Below are 21,720 nucleotides of genomic sequence, written 5' to 3' on the forward strand. Positions count from 1 at the left end.
CAGTGTGCAAAGCATCTATAATATATGATTACTTACCCCATTTCCTTCTCGTCCTCCCTCTAAACTTCGCAGGGACTCTGCGTCTCTTTAGCCCTGAGCAAACCCTCCTAACAACCTTCTATCCCATCTATCCCAGCCAGTCACTCTGAGCCCTGCTTTAGCCCTCATCTCTTTGATCTTCATTCTCCTTTAGCTCTCTTTCCTTCTCATTTTCTTCCTGGCCCTTCTCCTTCCTCTCTCCCAGACTCTTTGTGGAGTCTGGAGGCTCGGGTTTGCTCTATGACTATGGACAAATGAACAAGTCATTTCACTGCTGGGTCTCAGTTTTCACAACTGAACAGTGGGAACAATAATATCTACTTTACAGCGTTGCTTTGTGGAGTAGATAAGAATAAAGTGTAGTGCTACGTAAATTGTACAGGGCCTTACAAAGGTCAGAGACTGGCAACTCATTTCCATTCCCTTTCAGGTCCTTGCCCTTTTGTGGAACTAGGAAATTATCCCAATTGAAAGTTAGGATATTAACTCCAATCGGAGTGCAGATTTGCTGGCTGTTTCCGCCTTCCACGCCTAAGCGAACCAATCAGAGCGTCCGGAGAGTGCCGCGGTCTCTTCACCTGGAGACCACCTCTACAATGGAGCTTGCACTTTTCTCCGTCCTTGCAGCCAGCTTGTTCCCGCCTCGCATCCCGGTTTCTCGGCCTTGGAAGTGAGATTCTTCTTCTTCCTTGTCTCTGCCCCCCAAGATCTTGGCATCGCAAAGGTTGAACGACGAAGACCGGAAGTGTGCGCAGCAGCGGAGGGTCCCCACGAACAGACACCGGAAGTAGCTTTGCTGCAGGATTCCGTCGGCTGCGCTATGGCGGCGATCCCCCCAGACTCCTGGCAGCCGCCCAACGTATACTTGGAGACCAGGTGAGAGGGGTCGGGCCTCTAGGGCTGGGCTGGCGGAGGCGACGCGGAGCCCGGGCTTTGCCGCGGGGCTGGGTTCCCGGTGCGCTCCCCCGGGAGCACGGCCTCCTCGTGGGGAAGCGTGCAGCGGCGGGCTTGGGGGCCGCCTGGGGGCTGAATGGGGACCGCCACCGTCCGCGTCCGCGCTCCGCACCGGCTCGCCCTGAAACCTCGGCGACAGCTGCCCGGTTGCCCTCCTCGCACCCCGTGGTTCATTCATCTATTCATTCGACAAGCATGTGTTGAGTCTACAAGCAGGCGACGTCGGGTCTGGAATCAGGATAGAGGTGCATAAGACACACTGCCTTGCATTTAGGACCTTGCAGTGTAGTGAAAGGGGCAGGTCTGTAACTACTGAAGTTGTGAGTAGTTAGTTGTATAAACAAATTACTAGGAAGGCACCGGAAGAACCGCATTTCCCCACCATCAAAGAGCGGTATCATTGAGCACCAATCAGCTAGTGCCATGCGCCTGACGTACAGCATCTCATTTAGTTTAAGCCACTTAGCAACTCAAATCATGTAGGTGTTATTCCACTTTCTCTCCCATTTTAGCAGGGGAGATGACAGAATTTACGAATTAAATGATTTGACCAAACCCATATATCTAGTAAGGGACATTTAAATTGCCTCTTGTTTTTTGTTATGACAAATACTGGAATAAATACCCTTACACATACTGTATCCTTAGGCACATTTGTGAGTTTTGCTATAGAACACTTTGAAGTTGAAATTGCTGTCAACAGGTGTGCAGATTTCACAATTGTATAGGTATTTCCTGAGTGCCATTCCAAAAAGTTATTCCCTGTATTTAAAAAATATGCACCAGAATATAAGCTCCATGAGAGGAAAAGCACCTAGAACCGTGTCTTGCACAGAGTAGGTGTTAATCCCTGTTGAAAGTTAGTAGTGTGAAGGATGAATTGCTGGTAGAAAGGCTTTTAGAAAGCTATGTTCTAGCACATATGAGATAGATAGATAGATAGATATTTATAGAATGCTTACACTGTGCTTGGCACTGGGTATCCAGGCTATACGGAGTTGCCTCAATTTTCATATTCTTGGAGCTTAAAATCTAGGTGAGTGATGGAGTGGAGGGGAAGGCACCTGTCTGTATTTTACTTTTTCCTTTTCCTTAGCTGTATTTCAGGGGGAAAGTGCTCATCCCGTTTGGTAGTATAGAGATTTGAAGTAATCAGGTTTTGCATTTGTTGTGCCCCTCCTAAATACACACAAAGTGTACTTTTTTTTTTTCCATTAAAAGTTTTACAAATAGGTAATATATTTACATGGTTCAAAAATACAAAAGTTTAAGAAAAGATACTCATTGAAAGCCTTCCTGCTTCCCATTTACCCGGTTTCTACCCCCACCCAGAAACTCATGCATGTATAAATAAGTACAGATTCCTGATATGTTAATGTCCTCCTTTAAAAAAATATCAAATTAACTGCAATTTTTTTCCTAATTTAAGGGTTGGTTATATGGGTCTCCCACGATCGGTGATTTTTTTTTTTTTTTAATATATAAAGCTCGTTCGAATTTTTAGTCGTCCACAATTATTTTGTTTAAAAGAAGTACCAGAAGCTCCTGTGTGTTTTACTCAAAGAAGGTATCTGTGTTTATGTTATTTACATTGTGATTGTGATGTTTTCCTTGGCTGAGCATGAAATCTGATGTGTATTACAATTTCATGACTTAATGTAAGCTTGAAAATAAAGAGTGCTGGATCAATCCCATAGTATTCCTGCTGCTGCGACCTTGTTCTTGACTGGAGCTCTGCTGTCCTCTCTCCCTGCAGCATGGGGATCATTGTGCTGGAGTTATACTGGAAGCATGCTCCGAAGACCTGTAAAAATTTTGCTGAGTTGGCACGTCGAGGTTACTACAATGGCACCAAATTCCACAGGATCATCAAAGACTTCATGATCCAGGGAGGTGACCCAACAGGGACAGGTATAGTTAAGCCGACGTTGGCTGAATTCAGCAAAATAGGGAAGGCTGACAGAGGAACATGTGTAGAGGGGAAAAATCAGGAATTTGGTTTTGGTTTTAGACACATTCCATTTGAAATACTTGTCAGATCTTCAGTTAGAGGTGTTGAATAAGTAAAGGGATACGAGTGTGGAGTTCATGGAAAGGTCTGGGATGGAGGTACAAATTTGGGAGTTACTGTCATTTAGCTGGGATTTATTAGTGAAATCGGTGGATGCTAACGTTAGTTTCAAAACCCTTTACTTCTTGGTCTGCATCTTCTCTCTGATTCCTGCTCCTGCTTTTTTGCCTTTAAATAAGTTTGATATCCTCTGTGGCTGTCTTTTTTCTTAGTCCTGTTCTTCTTTGTCATTCTCAGTTCTCTGTTTATCCTTTATGACCAGAGGCATTCAATTTCTTTAATGTGTGTGGACACATGTAAAAAGTACAGTATAGGGGCGCCTGGGTGGCTCAGTCGGTAGACTTGATTTCGACTCAGGTCATGATCTCCGAGTCATGAGATTGAGCCTTGTGTGAGCTGTGTGTTCTGCGTGGAGTCTGCTTGAGATTCTCTGTCTCCCTCTGCCCCTCCCCCTGCTTGAGCACTCTCTCTCTCAAAATAAATAAATAAAATCTTTTTTAAAAATACAGTATATATAAGAAACTACAAAAAAGAACGCTCATAAGTATACTTCCTAAAGATTTCTAACCACTATTAGTGATTAATTATCCCTGCAACATTCCCACTTCTTAGAAACGACTAATGTTAACTGTTGGTGGCCATTATTCTAGACATTTTTCTTTTCAGATACCTATTCACAAGGATGGATGGATAGATGGAGGATGGATAACTAGCTAAATGGAAATAATTTTAAGATAATAGACTGTGTCATGCATGCTATTTTTTTAAAACAAAAAAAATTTAATTTTATATATATAACCAAAAAATTGATTTCCTGCTATGTAAGGTGAGGCAATTAGTACTTAAATTTCTTTTTTTTTTTTTTTTAAAGATTTTATTTATTTATTTGAGAGAGAGAGAATGAGAGACAGAGAGCATGAGAGGGAGGAGGGTCAGAGGGAGAAGCAGACTCCCTGCCGAGCAGGGAGCCTGATGCGGGACTCGATCCTGGGACTCCAGGATCATGACCTGAGCCGAAGGCAGTCGCTTAACCAACTGAGCCACCCAGGCACCCAGTACTTAAATTTCTACCCATTCCTATTGTTTAGGAAAAACTCCATTTTGCCTGCCTTCTGTGTTGGGAAAAACCTAGATCTTCCCTTCTGTGTTTTTCTCCTGCATGTCACCTTTACTACTCACACAGATCACTTTGCTTCTGACCCTCCTGGTCACCAAATGTATGGAGGTTTACCCCCCACAAGCAATTCTGTGACACCAAGTGAGTGTCTTACTATTTAAGTCAGTTCCAACATCATCTAACTAGAGATAGCATCAGATCCCACAGGTTAAGGCCCAGTCCCACAAGATTGCCCCCTGCCCCACTTCAGTCCCAAGCCTAGGTTATCAGATGTTCCAGTAACCCCCCCCCTTAATTTGCCAGAGCAGCTCACAGAACTCGTGGAAACAGTTTACCAGTTTACTAAGGGATATGGTAAAGGATACAGATGAACAATCAGATGAAGAGATGAATAAGGTAAGGTTTGTGAGAGTCCTGAGGGCAGGAGCTTCTGTCCCTATGGATTTGGGTGCATCATCTTCCTGGAAGGGATGTGTTTGCCCACCTGGAAGCTCTCTGAACCTTGTACTCTTGGGATTTTGAGCAGGCTTCTTCATGTAGGCATGATCAATCGTTACCTCCATTTCCAGCTCCTCTCCTCTCTCTGGAGAAGCAGGGGTGGGGAATGGGGGACCTGGTGGGGACTGAAAATTCCAAGCTTTTAATCATGGCTTGGTCTTTCTGGTGACCAGTCCTCATCCAGGAGCCATTCAGGACCCCACCTGTCTCCTTAAAACAAAAGATGCTCCTAGTGTTCTTATCACTTAGGAATTTAAAAAGGTTTTAGAAGCCCTGTTTCAAGGACAGGTCAAAGACCAAATATTAGGGGCACCTGGGTGGCTCAGTTGGTTAAGCGTCTGCCTTCGGCTCAGGTCATGGTCCCAGGGTCCTGGGATCGAGCCCCGCATCGGGCTCCCTGCTCCGCGGGAAGCCTGCTTCTCCCTCTCCCACTCCCCCTGCTTGTGTTCCCTCTCTCGCTGTCTCTCTCTCTCTGTCAAGTAAATAAATAAAATCTTAAAAAAAAAAAAAAAAAGGCCAAATATGAGAACAACAGATTCTCCTAGTGTTCTTATCACTTAGGAAATTACAAGAGTTTTAGGAGCTCTGTACTGTGAGTACCGTGAACCAGGGATAGGTATATAGATATATGTAGATATATCCATATATCCATATATCTTCTATTACCTCACACCTATACTCCCTCCCTCACTCTCAGTTTTTGTCATTAGTTTAATTTTTCCTCGTCAGAGTACATTTTCTACTCTGCTTGATTCCCTCAGCTACAGTATGGGTTCTGCATTTCAGAGGGTTCAGTGCCCACCACTAGACTTTTCTGTTCCCAAGTGTTGGAGGGCAGACTTTCCTATTGAATGGTTTGTATTGCAAGGGCTAGGGGGTATTATATTTTGTAACTCAATCATGTTTGAGAATTTGAAAAAGACCACGATTGGGTCTACTGTTCTTGGGCCACACTCGTCCCCTCAGATCGGTTTGGACAGTTATGCTCTGTTGCCTTCTGGTTTTAAGCGTGGCTTTGGGGAATACTGAGGCCAGATTTACTCCTTCCTTCAGCTCAGGGGAAAATGTTTTGATTTGTATTTTTGAATATTTTCTCTGTTACTTGCTCTGATTTTCTATTTCAGGAAACTAGTTATTCTCTTGTTTCATGACCTCTGCCTTCCATATCGATTACATTTCTTTTGAGTGTGTGAGATGATGTTTTTCTATTTTTTCCCCACATCCACTGAGATAATGTCAGACCTTTACTCTGTGTGTTATTCAACTCTTGGTCACGTCTGTTCTGTTCTTTACTGCTCTAATTGATTCATTAGCTCCGTATTGGTGTCATGGGGCTCTCAATCTGTTTCCTTAGTCTGCAATCTTTTCACCTTTCTGTTGATTTGTTATCTTGTCTTTGAGCTCTTGTTGTATTGGATTCTTATTTCTGTTGAAGCATCTTTAGCTTGAGACAGCTGCAGAGAAGCCCTTCTTGGACTGTGTTTTTCTCCCAGACTGAGTTCCTGAGGTGTTTTTTTGTTTTGTTTTTGTTTGTCTTACACACTTTCTTTTTCTCCTTCCAGTTGGGGTGATGTGTTTGCACAGTCCCTGTGCCATTTCTGTTCATCTTGCCCATGCCTGCTGTCGGCACTGATGCTGTCCGTACCTTTTATTTGCTCAGATACGGTATAAGTGGATTCTCTTTGTCATTGTCCCCACCCTTGTGGGGCCAGTTGTTCTCCCCAGTCCAGATGCTAGGTTGCTTTCTCTTCATTTTATTCCAGCCTGATGAGGTGGTGGGAGAGCTAATGTAGAGTGCACCTTATGGGAGGACTAGCCTCTGTTCTGTTTTCCCAGCCTCTGTTAAAGTCCTGCCCATGGGTCCCCTCCACCAGTCAGTGGTATCCCTCTCCCCCAACCCAGGAGTCCCCTGAAAATAGCTGTAGTGGAGTCAAAAGATCCTCCTACCCTTTTTCATTCATAGCTGGGTCTCTATAACAAGACAGATTGATGAGAGAAAAGAATACAAATTTGTTTGCTGTAAGTTTTTTTTTTTTTTTAAGAATTTATTTGTGAGAGAGAGAGAGAAAGAGCACAAGCAGGGGGGGAGGGACAGAAGGAGAGGGAGAAGCAGACTCCCTGCTGAGCAGGGAGCCCGATGCCGGGACTCAATCCCGGGACCCTGGGATCATGACCCAGGCCGAAGGCAGATACTTAATCGACTGAGCTATTCAGGTGCCCCTGTTTGCTGTAAGTTTTGATGACACCACGGCCTTGATAAAAAAATGAAGACCTGAAGAATAGGTTATACCTGAGTGTTTTTGTGCTAGGTTTGACAAACAGTGGAAATTTGTGGGAAAATGTGATAGGACGAAGGGGGTCTGAGCTAAATATAGTAAACTGGGGAAAACAGCAAGGCCTGTTCTTTCAGATTCCTCTGGGGGTCCTTCTGTCTTAGAGATGAGATGTTCTTTTCCTGCAGGTATAGGGACGGCCCCTCTCACGTGAGGGTCTTAGGACCTACTTCAGGGGAAGGTCAGAATGTCCTTTTTTTAAAAAAAGATTTTATTTCTTTATTTGACAGAGAGAGACACAGCGAGAGACGGAACACAAGCAGGGGGAGTGGGAGAGGGAGAAGCAGGCTTCCCACCGAGCAGGGAGCCCGATGTGGGGCTCGATCCCAGGACCCTGGGATCATGGCCCGAGCCGAAGGCAGACGCCCAACCGACTGAGCCACCCAGGCGGCCCAGAATGTCCTTCTTGTACCTGATGTTTCTCAAATTCCTTTAACTTGAAATTCAGTATGCCAAAGCACGATATTTTGGGGTAGTTTGTCCTGAACCCCATCATGGCCAGTGCTCCCCCCCCTCCTCCCAAGGTGCCAGGTGCTGGTGGCCTGCCATGTTGCTCCCAAGCGCCTCTGGTATGCACAGGCTTCTGCCATTAGGGGCTTCTCTTTAACTTTTTCAGGGTTGCTAGCCCACCCACCCTTCTATTGGCTTCTTAGAATTGGAGGGTATTTGTAAGAATCCTCTGGGTTACATTTCTTCTTTCCTGATTACTACTTTTAGAGAGTGCAGGCAGAAGAATCGCTCATTTCTTTACTTGGTGACTCTTTTCAGAATTTTTGTAATAAGTTTGTTTCCTTTTTATTTGGTTGATGCTGGTGAATTTGGAGCTTGGAAACAAATGGAATTTTGTGTGTGTGTTTCATCGGGTATTAGGGGAGGCAGGGGCCAATCCTGCTTCACTCCACTTTTTTTAAGATTTATTTATTTTAGAGAGGGAGAGAGAGAGAGTGTTCGCGCTTGGGGTGGGGAGGGGCAGAGAGAGAGGGAGAGAAGCAGACCCCACGCTGATCACAGAGCCCGTGGGGCTGGATCCCAGGACCCTGAGATCATGACGTGAGCAGAAATCAAGAGTCTTTATTAATTAATTAATTAATTAATTAATTAATGAGAGAGAGAGAGAGAAACAGCATGAGAGGGGAGAGGGTCAGAGGGAGAAGCAGGCTCCCTGCTGAGCCGGGAGCCCGATGTGGGACTCGATCCCAGGACTCCGGGATCATGACCTGAGCCGAAGGCAGTTGCTTAACTGACTGAGCCACCCAGGCACCCCTTCAATCCACTTCTTTATCTGAAAGTGTCCTTAAACACTTTGATATACTTCTTTCCTGTCTTCTTCCTCTCTCTTGTTGTTGTTTAATTCATAACACCAGTGAGCTGAGAGAGTCCATGATGAGTGTACAAGAATTGGAAGTGACTCCGATCTGAGTTGCTCATGTCAGAGCTTCCCTATATTTCTATAATCGGTTTGCAATCCTTCATAATGTCACATTTCCATGAAGCAATTTTAATGAAATTGAATCACTCAGAAGATTTCCAAGTAATTGCATCCAGCCTCAAGTATAATGAATGATTGAGCCGGCAGGTCTGTGGTAGAAGGTAGACAAGAGTTAGGCCCTCCTGGGTCACTGATGTGAACTGCTCCCTGATTAGGTAACACGTTTTTTGCCATACATCTCAGATGAGCAGCATGAGGCGTCCTGGGCTCATCAGCAAGCCAGTGTACTGTTTCTGTCCCCAGCTGTCCCTCAGTCTGGCTACTCTGCGACGGTTCTTTCCATGGTTTTTTCTTTTTTTTTTTTTTTTTTTAAGATTTTTTTTATTTATTTATTTGAGAGAGAGAGAATGAGAGAGAGCGAGTACTTGAGAGGGGGGAGGGTCAGAGGGAGAAGCAGACTCCCTGCCGAGCAGGGAGCCCGATGCGGGACTCGATCCAGGGACTCCAGGATCATGACCTGAGCCGAAGGCAGTCGCTTAACCAACTGAGCCACCCAGGCGCCCTCCATGGTTTTTTCTTATACACCTTTGCCAGGTGTTTTCTCAATTCGAATATCTTTGACTTTCTGCTGGATTTTAAAGTATTTTCCCTCTTAAATTTCTCTTCTTGTAATACCTATATGCCGGCTTTTTCCTTAGCTGTTGGAATCTCTTTTTATCTGCTTCTACTAACTTCTTCCCTTTCTCTCCTCCCTATAAGACGTGGCATCCTGTCAAGCCCTTCCTTTTGCTCTTCACGCTCTGCACTTAACCTCTCAGTGCTCACCAGCTGGCGTGATTGCAGTGATTAATTACGTGCTGATTATGCTGTGCATCACCCTCCCTCTCACTTCACGTCTCCTCTTGGTAGCCCCAGGAACACCTGAGATTTAACGTGTTGAACAGCAAGCTCATTGTTAATTTTATTCATTTGATGAATATTTGCTAAGAGTCTGCTGGGTATCCTGTGCTATTCTAAGTCCCGTGAAGAGACTTAAGCATTAGAAGCCAAGGCATTTTCTTTTCCTTGCAGCGCTCCCTTCTCTGCCAGGAAGACAAGATAGTTCTAATAAGAAATAACTAGAGAGTGGGGCGCCTGGGTGGCTCAGTCGTTGGGCGTCTGCCTTCGGCTCAGGTCATGATCCCAGCATCCTGGGATTGAGCCCCGCATCGGGCTCCCTGCTCGGCGGGAAGACTGCTTCTCCCTCTCCCACTCCCCCTGCTTGTGTTCCCTCTCTCGCTGTGTCTCTCTCTGTCAAATAAATAAATAAAATTAAAAAAAAAAAAAAAGAAATAACTAGAGAGTAATAATATAATATGCAAATGTACAATTGTACACTCTGGATCACGTATGTAACAGAGGTTGGAATAACTCTTGGGAGGACAGGGAAGGGCATTTTAGATTTAGGAAGAAGAAAGAGTACAGAGCAGAGGCATAAGTGACAGAGACCTGTCAAGGGTGAAAGAGAGCCCAGCACCCCACATGTCGTGTCTCACATGCTGGACCGGCTCTGTGACATAATCTAGCCACCTCTCCGTGTCCAGGACAAATGTCTATGGTGTGATTTCTAAGGTCCCTGAACTGCATGTTTAGGGGACAGTTAAGGGGACAATTGGGGACAGAGTGCACAGAGTAGTTAGAGATAGCACGGTGCCTAAGATCAGACCAGTTCATGGAGACGCCCAGACAGGAGTTCAGATTTGATCTAACATCATTCTGGAACCATTTTGGGTTCCAGAGTTTCTTACATCTGGGATAAGAGAAATATGTGAGGAAATTTAATTCAGCGGTAGTATATGGCAAGGTCACTTAGCGTGGGGTGAACAGCCCGGGTTGTAGAGCCCGGTGGGCTTGGGGTTGAATCTTAGCTTCACACAAACACTTATTAAATGTAGACGAGTTACGTGACCCTTCTTAGCTGTAAATGCGGAGTGTGGTTTGGTTGTATGCACCTCATGGAGTTGTTGTGAGTAGTAAATGAGCTGATGTTTGTAAAACGGTGACTGCAGGCTTGACACAAAATGGGATCTTAAAAAGATGTCATTTATTATTTATTTTGGTTGTTAACTTATCTAACAAATGTCTTTTGGACTCCTGCCATATTCCAGGCATTGTTCTAAGAGCTGGGGAGGTAGAATAGTGAAGAAGAAAGCCCTTGTGAAGCTCACATTCTAGTGGGTGAGACAGTTAACAACTAAGTACGTGATACACTATCAGGTCAGGACAAATGATACGGAAAAAATACTGTATAAGCAGGGATTCTCAACCTTGGCACTGTTGACATTCTGGGCTGGATAATTCTTTGCTGTAGAGGGCTGTCTGTGCATTGTAGGATGTTTAGCTGCGTCCCTGACCTCGCCGTGCTGGATGCCAGTAGAACCCCTCAGTGTGACAACTAAAAATGTCTCCACACATTGTCCAGTGTCCCTAAGGGGCAAAGTCACCCTCAGTTGAGAACCCCTGGGATAGAGAGTGAGGAAGGTGCTATTTTGGATAGTGTGATTAGGGAAGACCTCTCTGATAAGGTGGCATTTGAGCAGAGCTCTGAATAAAGTGAAGTAGTGAGGCTGAGAGTGTCATGGGCAAGGACACTCCAGGGGGGAATAGCAATCAGAGGCCTTAGACCAGAGTGTGCTTGGCAAGAAACAGCACAGCCCAGTGTGGCTGCAGTGGGTGAGTGAGGGGAAGAATGGTAGGAGATGACTTTGGAGGGTAGCAGAGCACCGGGTCATGGAGTCTCATAAGTTGTCGTGAAGACTTTGGATATTGTCCTAAGTGTAATGAAATGTCACTGGAGGATTTTGAGCAGAGGACTGCCATGATAAGGCTTGTTTTAAAAGGATCCCCCTGGCTCCCATGTGCAGAATCAACTGGCGTGGAAAGAAGGAGACCAGGCTGGAAGCAAGGAGACCAATTGGAAGCTTTCGTTGTTGTCAAAGCCAGAGTTTTTTTGTATTGGTTCTGGTCCTCTGGGAAGCAGATGCAAAGACAGAGTTAGACATTCAGGACACTGATTGGGATAACACCTGTGAAAGTTAAAGGGGCAAGGGAGCAGGGGTTGGAAGGAGAGGTCTTCAGACGTCAGTGCAGGTCTGATCTGTGAAAGGAGAGGGGGCAGAGGGAAAGGAGCCAGTAGAGAAAAGGAGCCACCAGTAAGGCAGGATCTCAAGAGGGATGATGTCAGCTGTCAGATGCTGCTCATGGAGCAGGCAAGGTGAGGCCCGAGGATTGACCATTGGATTTAATGACTTGGTGGTCACTCATGACCTTGACGAGAGCCAGGTCAGTGGAGTGGTGAGGGCAAAAGTCTGAATGGAGAGGGAACGTTCAGAGGCAGGAGAGGAAACCAAGACACCAAGTGCTGACAGCTTTTTTTTGAGGAGTTTTTCTGTGAAGGGATGCAGAGACATAGGGGGATACTTGGAGATGGAGCTTTGTGTTTATTTTTTAAGACAGGAAATATTAATACCACTTTTTTTTTTTAATGCTGATAGGAATGATCCACTAGAAAGAAAACTTGATACAGGACCGGGAGGAATTATAGTTGCAAAGTTCCTTAAAGGTGATGGGATTGTAGTGGTGGGATAGTCCAATGAGCAGGGTATTCGTACAATGTATCAATAAGGGAAGAAGGACAGCAAATAGGAGGACATGTAGGAAGGGAAGTGGATTCCATGGTGAGAGCCTGTGGAGGTCAGAACTCTGCCTTTTTGTCAGTGAAATAAGAAGCAGGGTTACACTCACGGAGTACGGAGCAGCGAGGGAGTGGTGGAGGTTTGCCCACAGAGGAACTGCCGTAAATCAGGGCAGGCCAGCCCCCAGGATGAACTGATCACTGCCTACAGTTCCCTTTCCCGGAAAGTGCCCAGGTTATCTGAGTGCACGGAAACCATGTAGTGGAAAATATGAAGCCAACGCAGTATTATCAGTGATGCTGAGCTCCCTTTATCTCCTAACAAGCCTGTGAGGCAAGTACTACTGCTATTCCTACTTTTCCGACAAGGAAACTGAGGCTTGGAGAGGATAAGTATCTTGCTTAAGGCCACACAGCCAGTAAGTGGTGGAGTTGGGACGGAAATCTGGATCTCTGGCCCCAGAGGCAAGTGAGGAAGAGAGCACTCCTAAGACGGACGTGCAAAGCTTCTTGGAGAAACGTAGCTTTCCCACGGTAGATCGGGTATCTGGCATTTGCCCTGGTAATCCAACAGCAGCTCTGCCAATTAGTTCCCCCTAGCAGAAGACTCTGTTAGGAATGGATTGTATCAATTTGGGATGCTTTTGGCTACAAGTAACAGAAGGAAGAGAGCTTTTGTTTTTCTCAGGTAACAAAATGTCTGAAGGTAAGCAGTTGTAGGCATTGGTTCAGCTGCCCCCCAGAGCTGTCAGGGACCCAGGCTTACTATGTCCTTCCATTCCACCTCTGTTAGTGTGTTGGCCTTTGATCTCAAACTTGTCTTATGGTTGCAAGATGGCAGCTGCTGCTCCTGACATCACCTCTGCTTTCAAAGGAGGAAGATAGGGAAAGAGCTGAGGGTGAAAGACAGCAGGAGTGTGTTTGTCCTTCTTTATCAGGAAAGCTGTAGTTTTCCCAGAAACTCTACTCAGCAGGCTTCTGTTTGTATCAGTAAGTCAGAAGTGGGTCATCTGACCACCCCTAGCTGCAAAAGGAACTGGTCAGTACCTGCCTTCCTTGTCTCTGAAGTTGAGGCAGGCCATGGAGAAGGGGTTAGAGAAGGGGTTAGAAATGCTCAGAGGACAGCTAACCTGCAGTTAGATGCTCTCTTGCCAGAAGAGAGGTTTTTGATTGGTTTGGTCAGTGGCCTTCTGGTGTTGGGTGCCCCAGGCGGAGCTTTCACCTGGGCCTCCTGATGGGTCATTGGCCCACCTGTGGCCTCTTTGGGGCTGGATATTAAGCCATGGTCCCATGAGCTGTGGCATGGGAGTGGTGGGGATAAGTAGCACTAAGTATGGTAATCTTTGTGTGAGAAACCACTCTGCATGTCTTAGGGGCCACTCCAGTTCATTGTGAGGTTTCTACAGGCAATGAGCAGGAAGAAGAGACATCAGAGGAGAATGGGGGATAAGGGAAGATTTTTTTTTTTTAAAGAGCAGAAGCACAGATCATAAAAAGATGAAGGAATTTCAACTGCAAAAAATTCTGTGCGTAAGACCCCAAAAAGAGTGAAAAAAGTCCACCAGAAGAATTTGCAAAAGCATTCACTGACCAAGGACTAGTATCCAGAATACGAATCCTAATAATATAACGTTTATATATACATATATATATATATATATGTATATTATAAATGTCAAACCACTCAGTAGGTAAGTGGCTGTTGCCAGACGAGGAAGGGTAAAGAGCCAGTAAACACGAAACTGCACACCTTCAAGGAAATGCAGGTTAAGACACAAGCAATCTGACACCTCTCGGCCTGACAAATGTTAGAAAGTCTGGCTGGAGGACCTAGAGCAGTAAGAGTGAGCACTGTGGATAGGGGTGCACATTGGGGCCACTTCTGGCAAGATATTCGAGGACCTGTGGTAATGGGGAAATACCCAAACTGTGATCCTGCCTGTCTGCCGTGAGGTGTAGCCCCTGAGCGTCTGCGCATGTGTCTGGGAGACAGTACGAGAATGGTTACTGCAGCATGGTTTGTAAAAGCAAAGACATACAGAAAGGATCCTAAATATCCCATCAGCATGAGAAAAGAGAAGATTGGTGTTCTAATTGTGTGGTGGAATGAATGCTGCAGAGAGCTGCATGGAACCAAATGCATAAATATCACACAGAGAAGCTCGTTGCAGAAGAATCCAAGGAGTATAATAGCATTTATATAACCCTAAAAACATGCAGAGTAACAATACATTTTTTTAGGGATGCACACATAGGTGGTAGAAAGGAAAATGCATGGAAGTGACAAACTCCTGGTCACCATAGTGGTTCCCCGAGGGCAAAATGTGAGTCTTTGACACCATTGTTAGCTGAGGGGAGGGGGGAGGGGGGCGCGGAGTGCACGGGGTGCTGCGGACACGGGGTCTTGGACTGGATTAGTCACCCTGTTTCCTGAGGGGAAGGTGCAGTTGTTCGTCACATTCTTTGTCTCTTTTGTATGTCTGAAACACTAAGTACGTAGACTAAATGTTGAAAACAGGACAGAAGAGTGAAAGAACTTTCCGGGTACAGAGTTCAGAAACCAGACCAGTGCCTGGCTCCTGTTGCACCTGCCCGCACGGCGGAGTTTTGCCTGCGAACCTCCCAGATGGTCGGCTTTGTATGTGATCGTTGGCATCTGTGTAGCCCGTCTGCACCAGCAAACTCTTTGATCACGGCTGTCCGCTCCCATCTCTCCCCTGTTCCACATGCCCAAAGGAATGTTTTGATTGGAATGATTTGTCTTTCTGACATTTTGTTGCAAACCCTACTGGGTTGAATTAGGTTCTGAAACCGTAACATATTATGTAGAAATGGTGCTGTAGAGACCCCAGACTAGTTGCAGCTGGTCCACCTTTGCCTAGTGAGTACAGAGGGGCCTCCGTGCTCTTCCCTCTCATCACTTGATGACTGAAAACCCCTGGCTTCATCTCTGACTCTTGACTGGCTCATCCCTTAGCCTTCTTGTTTGCGGTGCCGTTTACATGATGGCTTTCAGTTCCTAGAGGACAGGGGCCCTGAGGTTTCATCCTGGCGGCCCCCAGCTTGCAGGGTCACACTTCCAAGGCTCAGCCCGCGCTGGACAGCCACTACTGAACTTCATCCTCCACTCGCTCACCCAAGCCCCAGACTTAGGGCTTGACCACGCTTTGCCCCCTCAGCCTTCTCTTTCATTTTCAGCCCTAGCACTCCCACTCACCATCCCCTCCACCCCCAACCTCAGGCAGGAACCTTGACTCCCTAGTCAGAGAGAATGTATTGGTCACATAATTGCTGTTTAAAAGTATGCTGGCAGCTCTTCCACAGGAGGCCTACACGCCGCCGCTGGGGCCGCCGCCATGTCTCTAGTGATCCCTGAGAAGTTCCAGCACATTTTGCGAGTACTCAACACCAGTATCGATGGGCGGCGGAAAATAGCCTTTGCCATCAGTGCAATTAAGGGTGTGGGGCGAAGATATGCTCATGTGGTGTTGAGGAGAGCAGACATCGATCTCGCCAAAAGGGCCGGAGAGCTCACTGAGGATGAGGTGGAACGTGTGATCACCATTATGCAGAATCCTCACCAGTATAAGATCCCAGACTGGTTTTTGAACAGACAAAAGGACGTGAAGGATGGAAAGTACAGCCAGGTCTTGGCCAGTGGTCTGGACAACAAACTTCGTGAAGACCTGGAGAGACTGAAGAAGATTAGGGCCCACAGAGGGCTGCGCCACTTCTGGGGACTTTGTGTCCGAGGCCAGCACACCAAGACCCCAGGGCGCTGTGGCCACACCGTGGGTGTGTCCAAGAAGAAATAAATCTGTAGGCCTTGTCTGTTAATAAAATAGTTTATACACCTAAAAAAAAAAAAGTATGCTGGCAGGTTGGAATTTTGGGAATGAATTTTTAAAAGGTTCGGTAGCTGGGTACTTTTCCAGAAGGATAGGTAGCTTGGGCCAAGCGGGAGATTTCTCTGAGTCTGTTAGGATTCACCCCCATTCCTCTTTGCATGAGAAGTGTTTTCTTCCAACTGAGCCATCCTGGCACCCCTTCGAAGTGTTTTCTTCCAGGGGCTCCTGGGTCGCTCAGTTGGTTAAGCGTCCGCCTTTGGCCCAGGTCATTATCCCAGGGTCAATCTTTAAAAAAAAAAAAAAGAAGTGTCTTCTTCCAGAACCAGGGGCTGTGACAGGCTGTCTTTGGTGGAACGTCCTAAAAGTTGATGCAAGGGATTTTCACCTGGGAGGGCCTGGGGGAGAGGGGGATGTGGTGCTTTAACGTCCTACTTTCATAGCAGGCTGTAGAAGGAGGCTAGCTCCCTGTGTCTGGGCTGTTTTCTCGCTGCCAGGCAAGCAGAGTAAGCTGATAAATGCAATTTTCACTTTGTTCCAGGCTGTTTTGTCATCTTGGAGAAACCAAAGTAGTTCAACAAGTCATATTTATTTTACTAAATAATTGATTAGGAGAGTTGCCTCCTATTAGGACATTTTTTTCCACTGGGAAAACTATATTTATCATTTTGCTCTAAGAACAGAACCTGGGTGCACAGTACCACACTCTCGTGGACATAATATAAATAGCATGTAGTGGTGATGTTGCTAGCAGATCATTCCTAATCCCATGTTTCTTTATAATAGCCTTTGATATACTACCTCTCCTGTCAATGGACTCTGCCTGCTATAATATTATTCCTTTCTGCCACATTGCCACTTTCCACCATCTCTCTTCTCCTTAAGCTGGGTATTTTTGACCAACATGAATGTTATTTTCCTTCATTGCCGTCAAGGACAGCAAACAGGTTTTAATTCTTGTGCCATCTCTAATCCATTAAAAATGGCTGCTTGGAGTTCCGAGTTGGTAGGATACAGATCGAAGCTCAGCAGGGAGGAATGCTGATTGGTTAGCAATGTCTATGATGGGCACAGGGTTAAGGCTTGGGGCACTCCTGTCTAAAATACTCCCTAAAAGTTAAAAATTAAGAAATCTCTTAATACATCAAATTAAAAATGGTAGTTATCTGTAGATGGTTAGATTCTAGGGGACTTTAATGTTCGTTTGAGAATGTTCTATGCTTTCTGCATATTTGACAGTGAACGTGTATTACTTTAATACCCAGAGAAAAACACTTTTAGTGTTATTTTGAAAAGAAACATCTTACCTGAATGAAACCAGTGATTTGAATGTGCTGTGTCAGTGCTTCATTCTGCTGCTGGGCTCTGTAGTTGCGATATGCTTAGCAGGGAGCTAGGCGTGCTCACTGCTTTTTCCTTTCCTGAACTCCAAAAAATCTTTTGACCCTGAGCCATAATTCTTGCTGTGAGTAGAGCATGGGACTGATAGACTGGTCTCTCGTCTTCTAATCTGGCAGGTCGGGGTGGTGCATCTATCTATGGGAAGCAGTTTGAGGATGAACTTCATCCAGACCTGAAATTCACGGGTAAGTATATAATCTGGCGGCGCGGGTGGCAGGGAGTGGATTTGAAAAGCTCACTCTTGGCTGTGATTCCGGGTGCATGCCTGACGCCGTGGCAGGGTGCCACGGAGCTGACCAGCTGCGGCGCCACAAAGAACCCTGGTGGGTTAGAGAGAGTGACGGACACCTCTCTCTCCTGCATAATTCACAGTGCTGGTCTGAGTGTTCTAGACTATGATTGTTGAATGTTGCTGTTGCAAACTATAGGAAAGCGAAAGCTTCCTCAAAGAGGCCGAGAGACCTTGCTGGGATTTTGCGAGGCGTTGGGAATGCGGTCCAGCGGTTAGTGGGGATCATCATGGATAGAGAAGCTGGGGAGTAGGCGAAGAGTAGGAAGGCGGTTGTTGGGGTAGGGCAGTGACGGCCTTTGTGTAAAGGCAGGGAGCCTGCCCTCGGTGGGGGGCAGGGGGGAAGAGTGTTTGGGTTACATGGTTGACAATGGAGGCCAGAATAAAGTCTGGGATGGTGGAAGATGCGCCCAGCTGGAGCTTTGGGGGTTATTTGTACTCTTTCTTCATTTTTCCCACTAGGGGCTGGAATTCTCGCCATGGCCAATGCGGGGCCAGACACCAACGGCAGCCAGTTTTTCGTGACCCTAGCCCCCACCCAGTGGCTCGACGGCAAGCATACCATTTTTGGCCGAGTGTGCCAGGGTATAGGAATGGTGAATCGAGTAGGAATGGTGGAAACAAACCCCCAGGACCGCCCTGTGGACGATGTGAAGATCATTAAGGCGTACCCTTCTGGGTAGGCTTGCTGCTGCCCTGCGCTCACCCAGATCTTCGGAGATGGCCCCAGTGAACCAGCTTCCAGATGACCTAGAAGGACACGTGCTTAAACTCCATTTTGGCCTTGCAAGTCACAGAGCTCAGGAGACCTGGGGGCTTGGGTGAGTTAGAGATGGAAGTATATTTTAAGAGGATGCTTCTTTTCTCTTCCCCCGGTGCCTAGGTTGACAGAGCGTTTGCAGAAATGCTCGTAAATGATCATTCATGGGGAACCGCTCATTGCAAGTGAGCATACTGCCCCTCCTGGCGTGTGTCTGTGCTGATACACTTGGAACAAAATGAAGCCGACTCTGTCATTCCATAGTGCCTGACCAAACTTCTTCCTGCAGAGATTTATATTCTGGCCTACACCGCAGTCTTCAGTGGCTGACAGCCACAGAATTCAAAACCAAGTAGTGTCTATCAGCCTTCTTAACTCTGTGCACACCCTATTTCAGTCTCCTACATTTGTTCTTCCGGGAATGTATGCATCTCTATATATATTTTCCCTCTCAAAATCAGAACATCAACACTGCTGTTTCTGACACTTAGACATCCCACGCAAAGCCACATTGAATTTTTGCCAAATGAAAAATGCATCCAGCAATCAAGTTTCTAAGAAGGTGTCAAGTGGGGAATGATAATGTGTAATAATCAAGAAAGGAATTTATTAAAAGGAAGCAGAAACATTGACCATTTTTTCCCCAGGAAGGAGTAGAAATCTGTAGTGAGCCATAAAGACAGACTATGAATTCTCCTGAAAAAGCAGTATTGTCATAAAGGAGAGGCACCACTTAAGTTTTTTTAACCTAAGACTAGAGAAACTAGTTACGAGATTTTATATGTTTTTTAAGTCTTTCTGGTTTTTTTTTTTTTTTTTTTTATGGGGTAAAGAGAAAGGAACATCTATGTAATACATAGAAACTTCCCAAATAAAATGCCACTGATGGTTGACATTGCTGCTGTGGTCTGATTTTAAATACTACATGAAGTTTTATTAAAGATTTTTTTAAATTTATTTGACAGAGAGAGAGAGACAGCGAGAGAGGGAACACAAGCAAGGGGAGTGGGAGAGGGATAAGCAGGCTCTCTGCTGAGCAGGAAGCCCGATGTAGGGCTCGATCCCAGGACCCTGGGATCATGACCTGAGCCGAAGGCAGACGCTTAACGACTGAGCCACCCAAGTGCCCCCTACATGAAGTTTTAACAGTCATTTTAACCTGTAAACCCTCTCAAGTAGTGTTGCAGGGCTCAGCTTCAAGATTTCACATTTTAGGTTTGTGCATCTCCAGTGGACTTCTATTCAAGAGCAGGTCTGACTTTAAAAAGACAGTACCAGGGGCGTCTGGGTGGCTCAGTCAGTTAAGCATCTGCCTTCAGCTCAGGTCATGATCTCAGGGTCCTGGGATGGAGTCCCACATCGGGCTCCTCGTTCAGCGGGGAGCCTGCTTCTCCCTCTGCCCCTCCCCCTGCCCGTGTGCGCTCACGCTCTTCTCTCTCTCTCTCTCTCCCTCTCAAATAAATAAAATCTTTTTAAAAATTTAATAAATAAATAAATAAAAAGGCAGTACCAAAGAAAGAATCTAAATGATGTCGATTGGCAGTTCTGAGTGAGGGAGAATCACCTGTAGAGGAGCCAGGTGGATGTGCTGGGAGACCTAAAGCATGCCTTGAACTTGCAGGAAATCTACCTTCCTGTTGTTCTGGACCCAGAGGCAGTACGTACTATACCTTCCTTAAATTGATAGCTCCCTAATTGAAGAGTGGATTGTAGCTTTAGTGTTTTTCTTTATCAGTCCATGAATTTTGGAAATGATGATTTACTTTATGGAATGGCCAAAAAGTTCTATTCCCCAAGCATTCCCCAGGTTCAGCCTCTCTTTCCATTCCTCTCTTTCTTTTCTCTCACAACAAAAAAGCAAAACCCAACAACGAACTATGTAAATGGCTTTATAACTTCAGCGGTGGTGTTGGGCGAAGTACTGTTCTAGACTCTGGGGAAATAGAAACTTCTTTTGGCCTAGACTGGGCAGACATAATTGGATCCACCTCTAGGAGCAAAGAATAAGATCCCCATCCACTTATCTCTCAGAGTTACAATCCTGAAAATACCCATTTTCACCCGGGTCATGGGGGTGGTGGAAACATACTATCACTACTTTGAGAAGGAAAAAAGGACCTGAGTACAGTACTCTTGGTGTACTTGACCACACACAAGAATCACTGGGGGAGCCTGCTAGGAAGCAGATCAGGATTCAGCATCTGGCCAGAGATTCTGCATTTCTATCCAGCTCCCAGGAGATGGTGACTCCTGATCTAGACACCATACCTTGAGTAGTGAGATCCCAGAGGTCATGTTTGTCCACCATGACATTGGGGGTGGGGAAGATTTTCCTAAGAGCATGGGGCGGTCAGCACCATAACCCAATCTGCCTCCTTGACCGGTGGTGGCCTTGGAAGAGTGAAGAAATTCAAAGCATAGAATGAGCTTTAACTGCCTCTGGCTTTGGCTCCTGAGACTAAGCTTTTAGAAACTTCCCTTCTGCCTTTTTTTTTTTTAAGATTTATTTATTTATTTGAGAGTGAGAGAGAGAGCATGAGCCAGGGGAGGGGTAGAGGGAGAAGGAGGAGCAGACTGCCCGCTGAGCAGGGAGCCTGACAACGAAGGGGCTCGATCCCAGGGCTCTGTGACCTGAGCTGAAGGCAGACACTTAACCGACTGAGCCACACAGGCGCCTCTGCCCTTCTGCCTTTTATTCCCACTTTAGTGCACTGTGGACATCAGACCATGGTGCATGGTACTGAGATCCCTGTGTGGGCACCAGGGTGGGTACGATGGTTTAGGTCACAGACATCACTGAAAATGCAGGGGAGAGATCATCAGCAATTATGACATTGAAGGAAAAGGGCTCTGGAACCAGACTGGGGTTCAGATCCCAGCTTCACCACTTGGCAGTACTGTGAAGGACAAATTTCCTAAGTTCTCTGCACCTTAGTTTCCTCAACTATAAAATGAGGATAATGGTCCTGGCCTCATAGGGTTATTGTGAAGATTTAAATGAGCTAGAACAGGTATCTAGAATAAGCACCAGCATTTAGAAAACAGCTTGTGGGTACTACCAGTGGCCCCTGAAGCCACCGTACACCTCTCCTGCCTCTTCATCCCAACGTTATCAGCACCCTGACCTTGTACAGCTTCTCCCTCCCCCTGGGCTAGCCTCTGAGAGCAAAGCCCTTGTCTTGTTCCCCACCAGGAGCCCCTTCAGCACCTTATGCAATTCTTTGAAGTTATTGCTGAATGAATCAAATTTAAAATTGTTCTCTGTCAGGAAAAGATTAAGATCCATTTGCTGAAATAGCCTTACCCCATCT

The 21,720-nt window shown here is 46.0% G+C and overlaps 1 protein-coding gene and 1 pseudogene across 2 annotated transcripts in view; both read left to right on the forward strand.

The window, feature by feature from the left end:
- Positions 1-15,982, forward strand: part of LOC118539033 (small ribosomal subunit protein uS13 pseudogene) — a 69,622-nt pseudogene extending 53,640 nt beyond the window's left edge. Inside the window, exon 2 of the transcript XR_013441278.1 lies at positions 15,417-15,982. The product of XR_013441278.1 is annotated as a small ribosomal subunit protein uS13 pseudogene (transcript). The remainder of the gene's footprint in view (positions 1-15,416) is intronic.
- Positions 632-19,307, forward strand: PPIL1 (peptidylprolyl isomerase like 1). The gene is made up of 4 exons (XM_036097333.2): positions 632-915; positions 2,750-2,904; positions 17,477-17,545; positions 18,112-19,307. The coding sequence occupies exons 1-4, from the start codon at positions 860-862 to the stop codon at positions 18,330-18,332; spliced, it is 501 nt and encodes a 166-aa protein (XP_035953226.1). The 5' UTR covers positions 632-859; the 3' UTR covers positions 18,333-19,307.
- Positions 19,308-21,720: the final 2,413 nt, after the last annotated feature.

Source organism: Halichoerus grypus, chromosome 9 (assembly GCF_964656455.1).
Source record: "Halichoerus grypus chromosome 9, mHalGry1.hap1.1, whole genome shotgun sequence".
NCBI lineage: Eukaryota > Metazoa > Chordata > Mammalia > Carnivora > Phocidae > Halichoerus > Halichoerus grypus.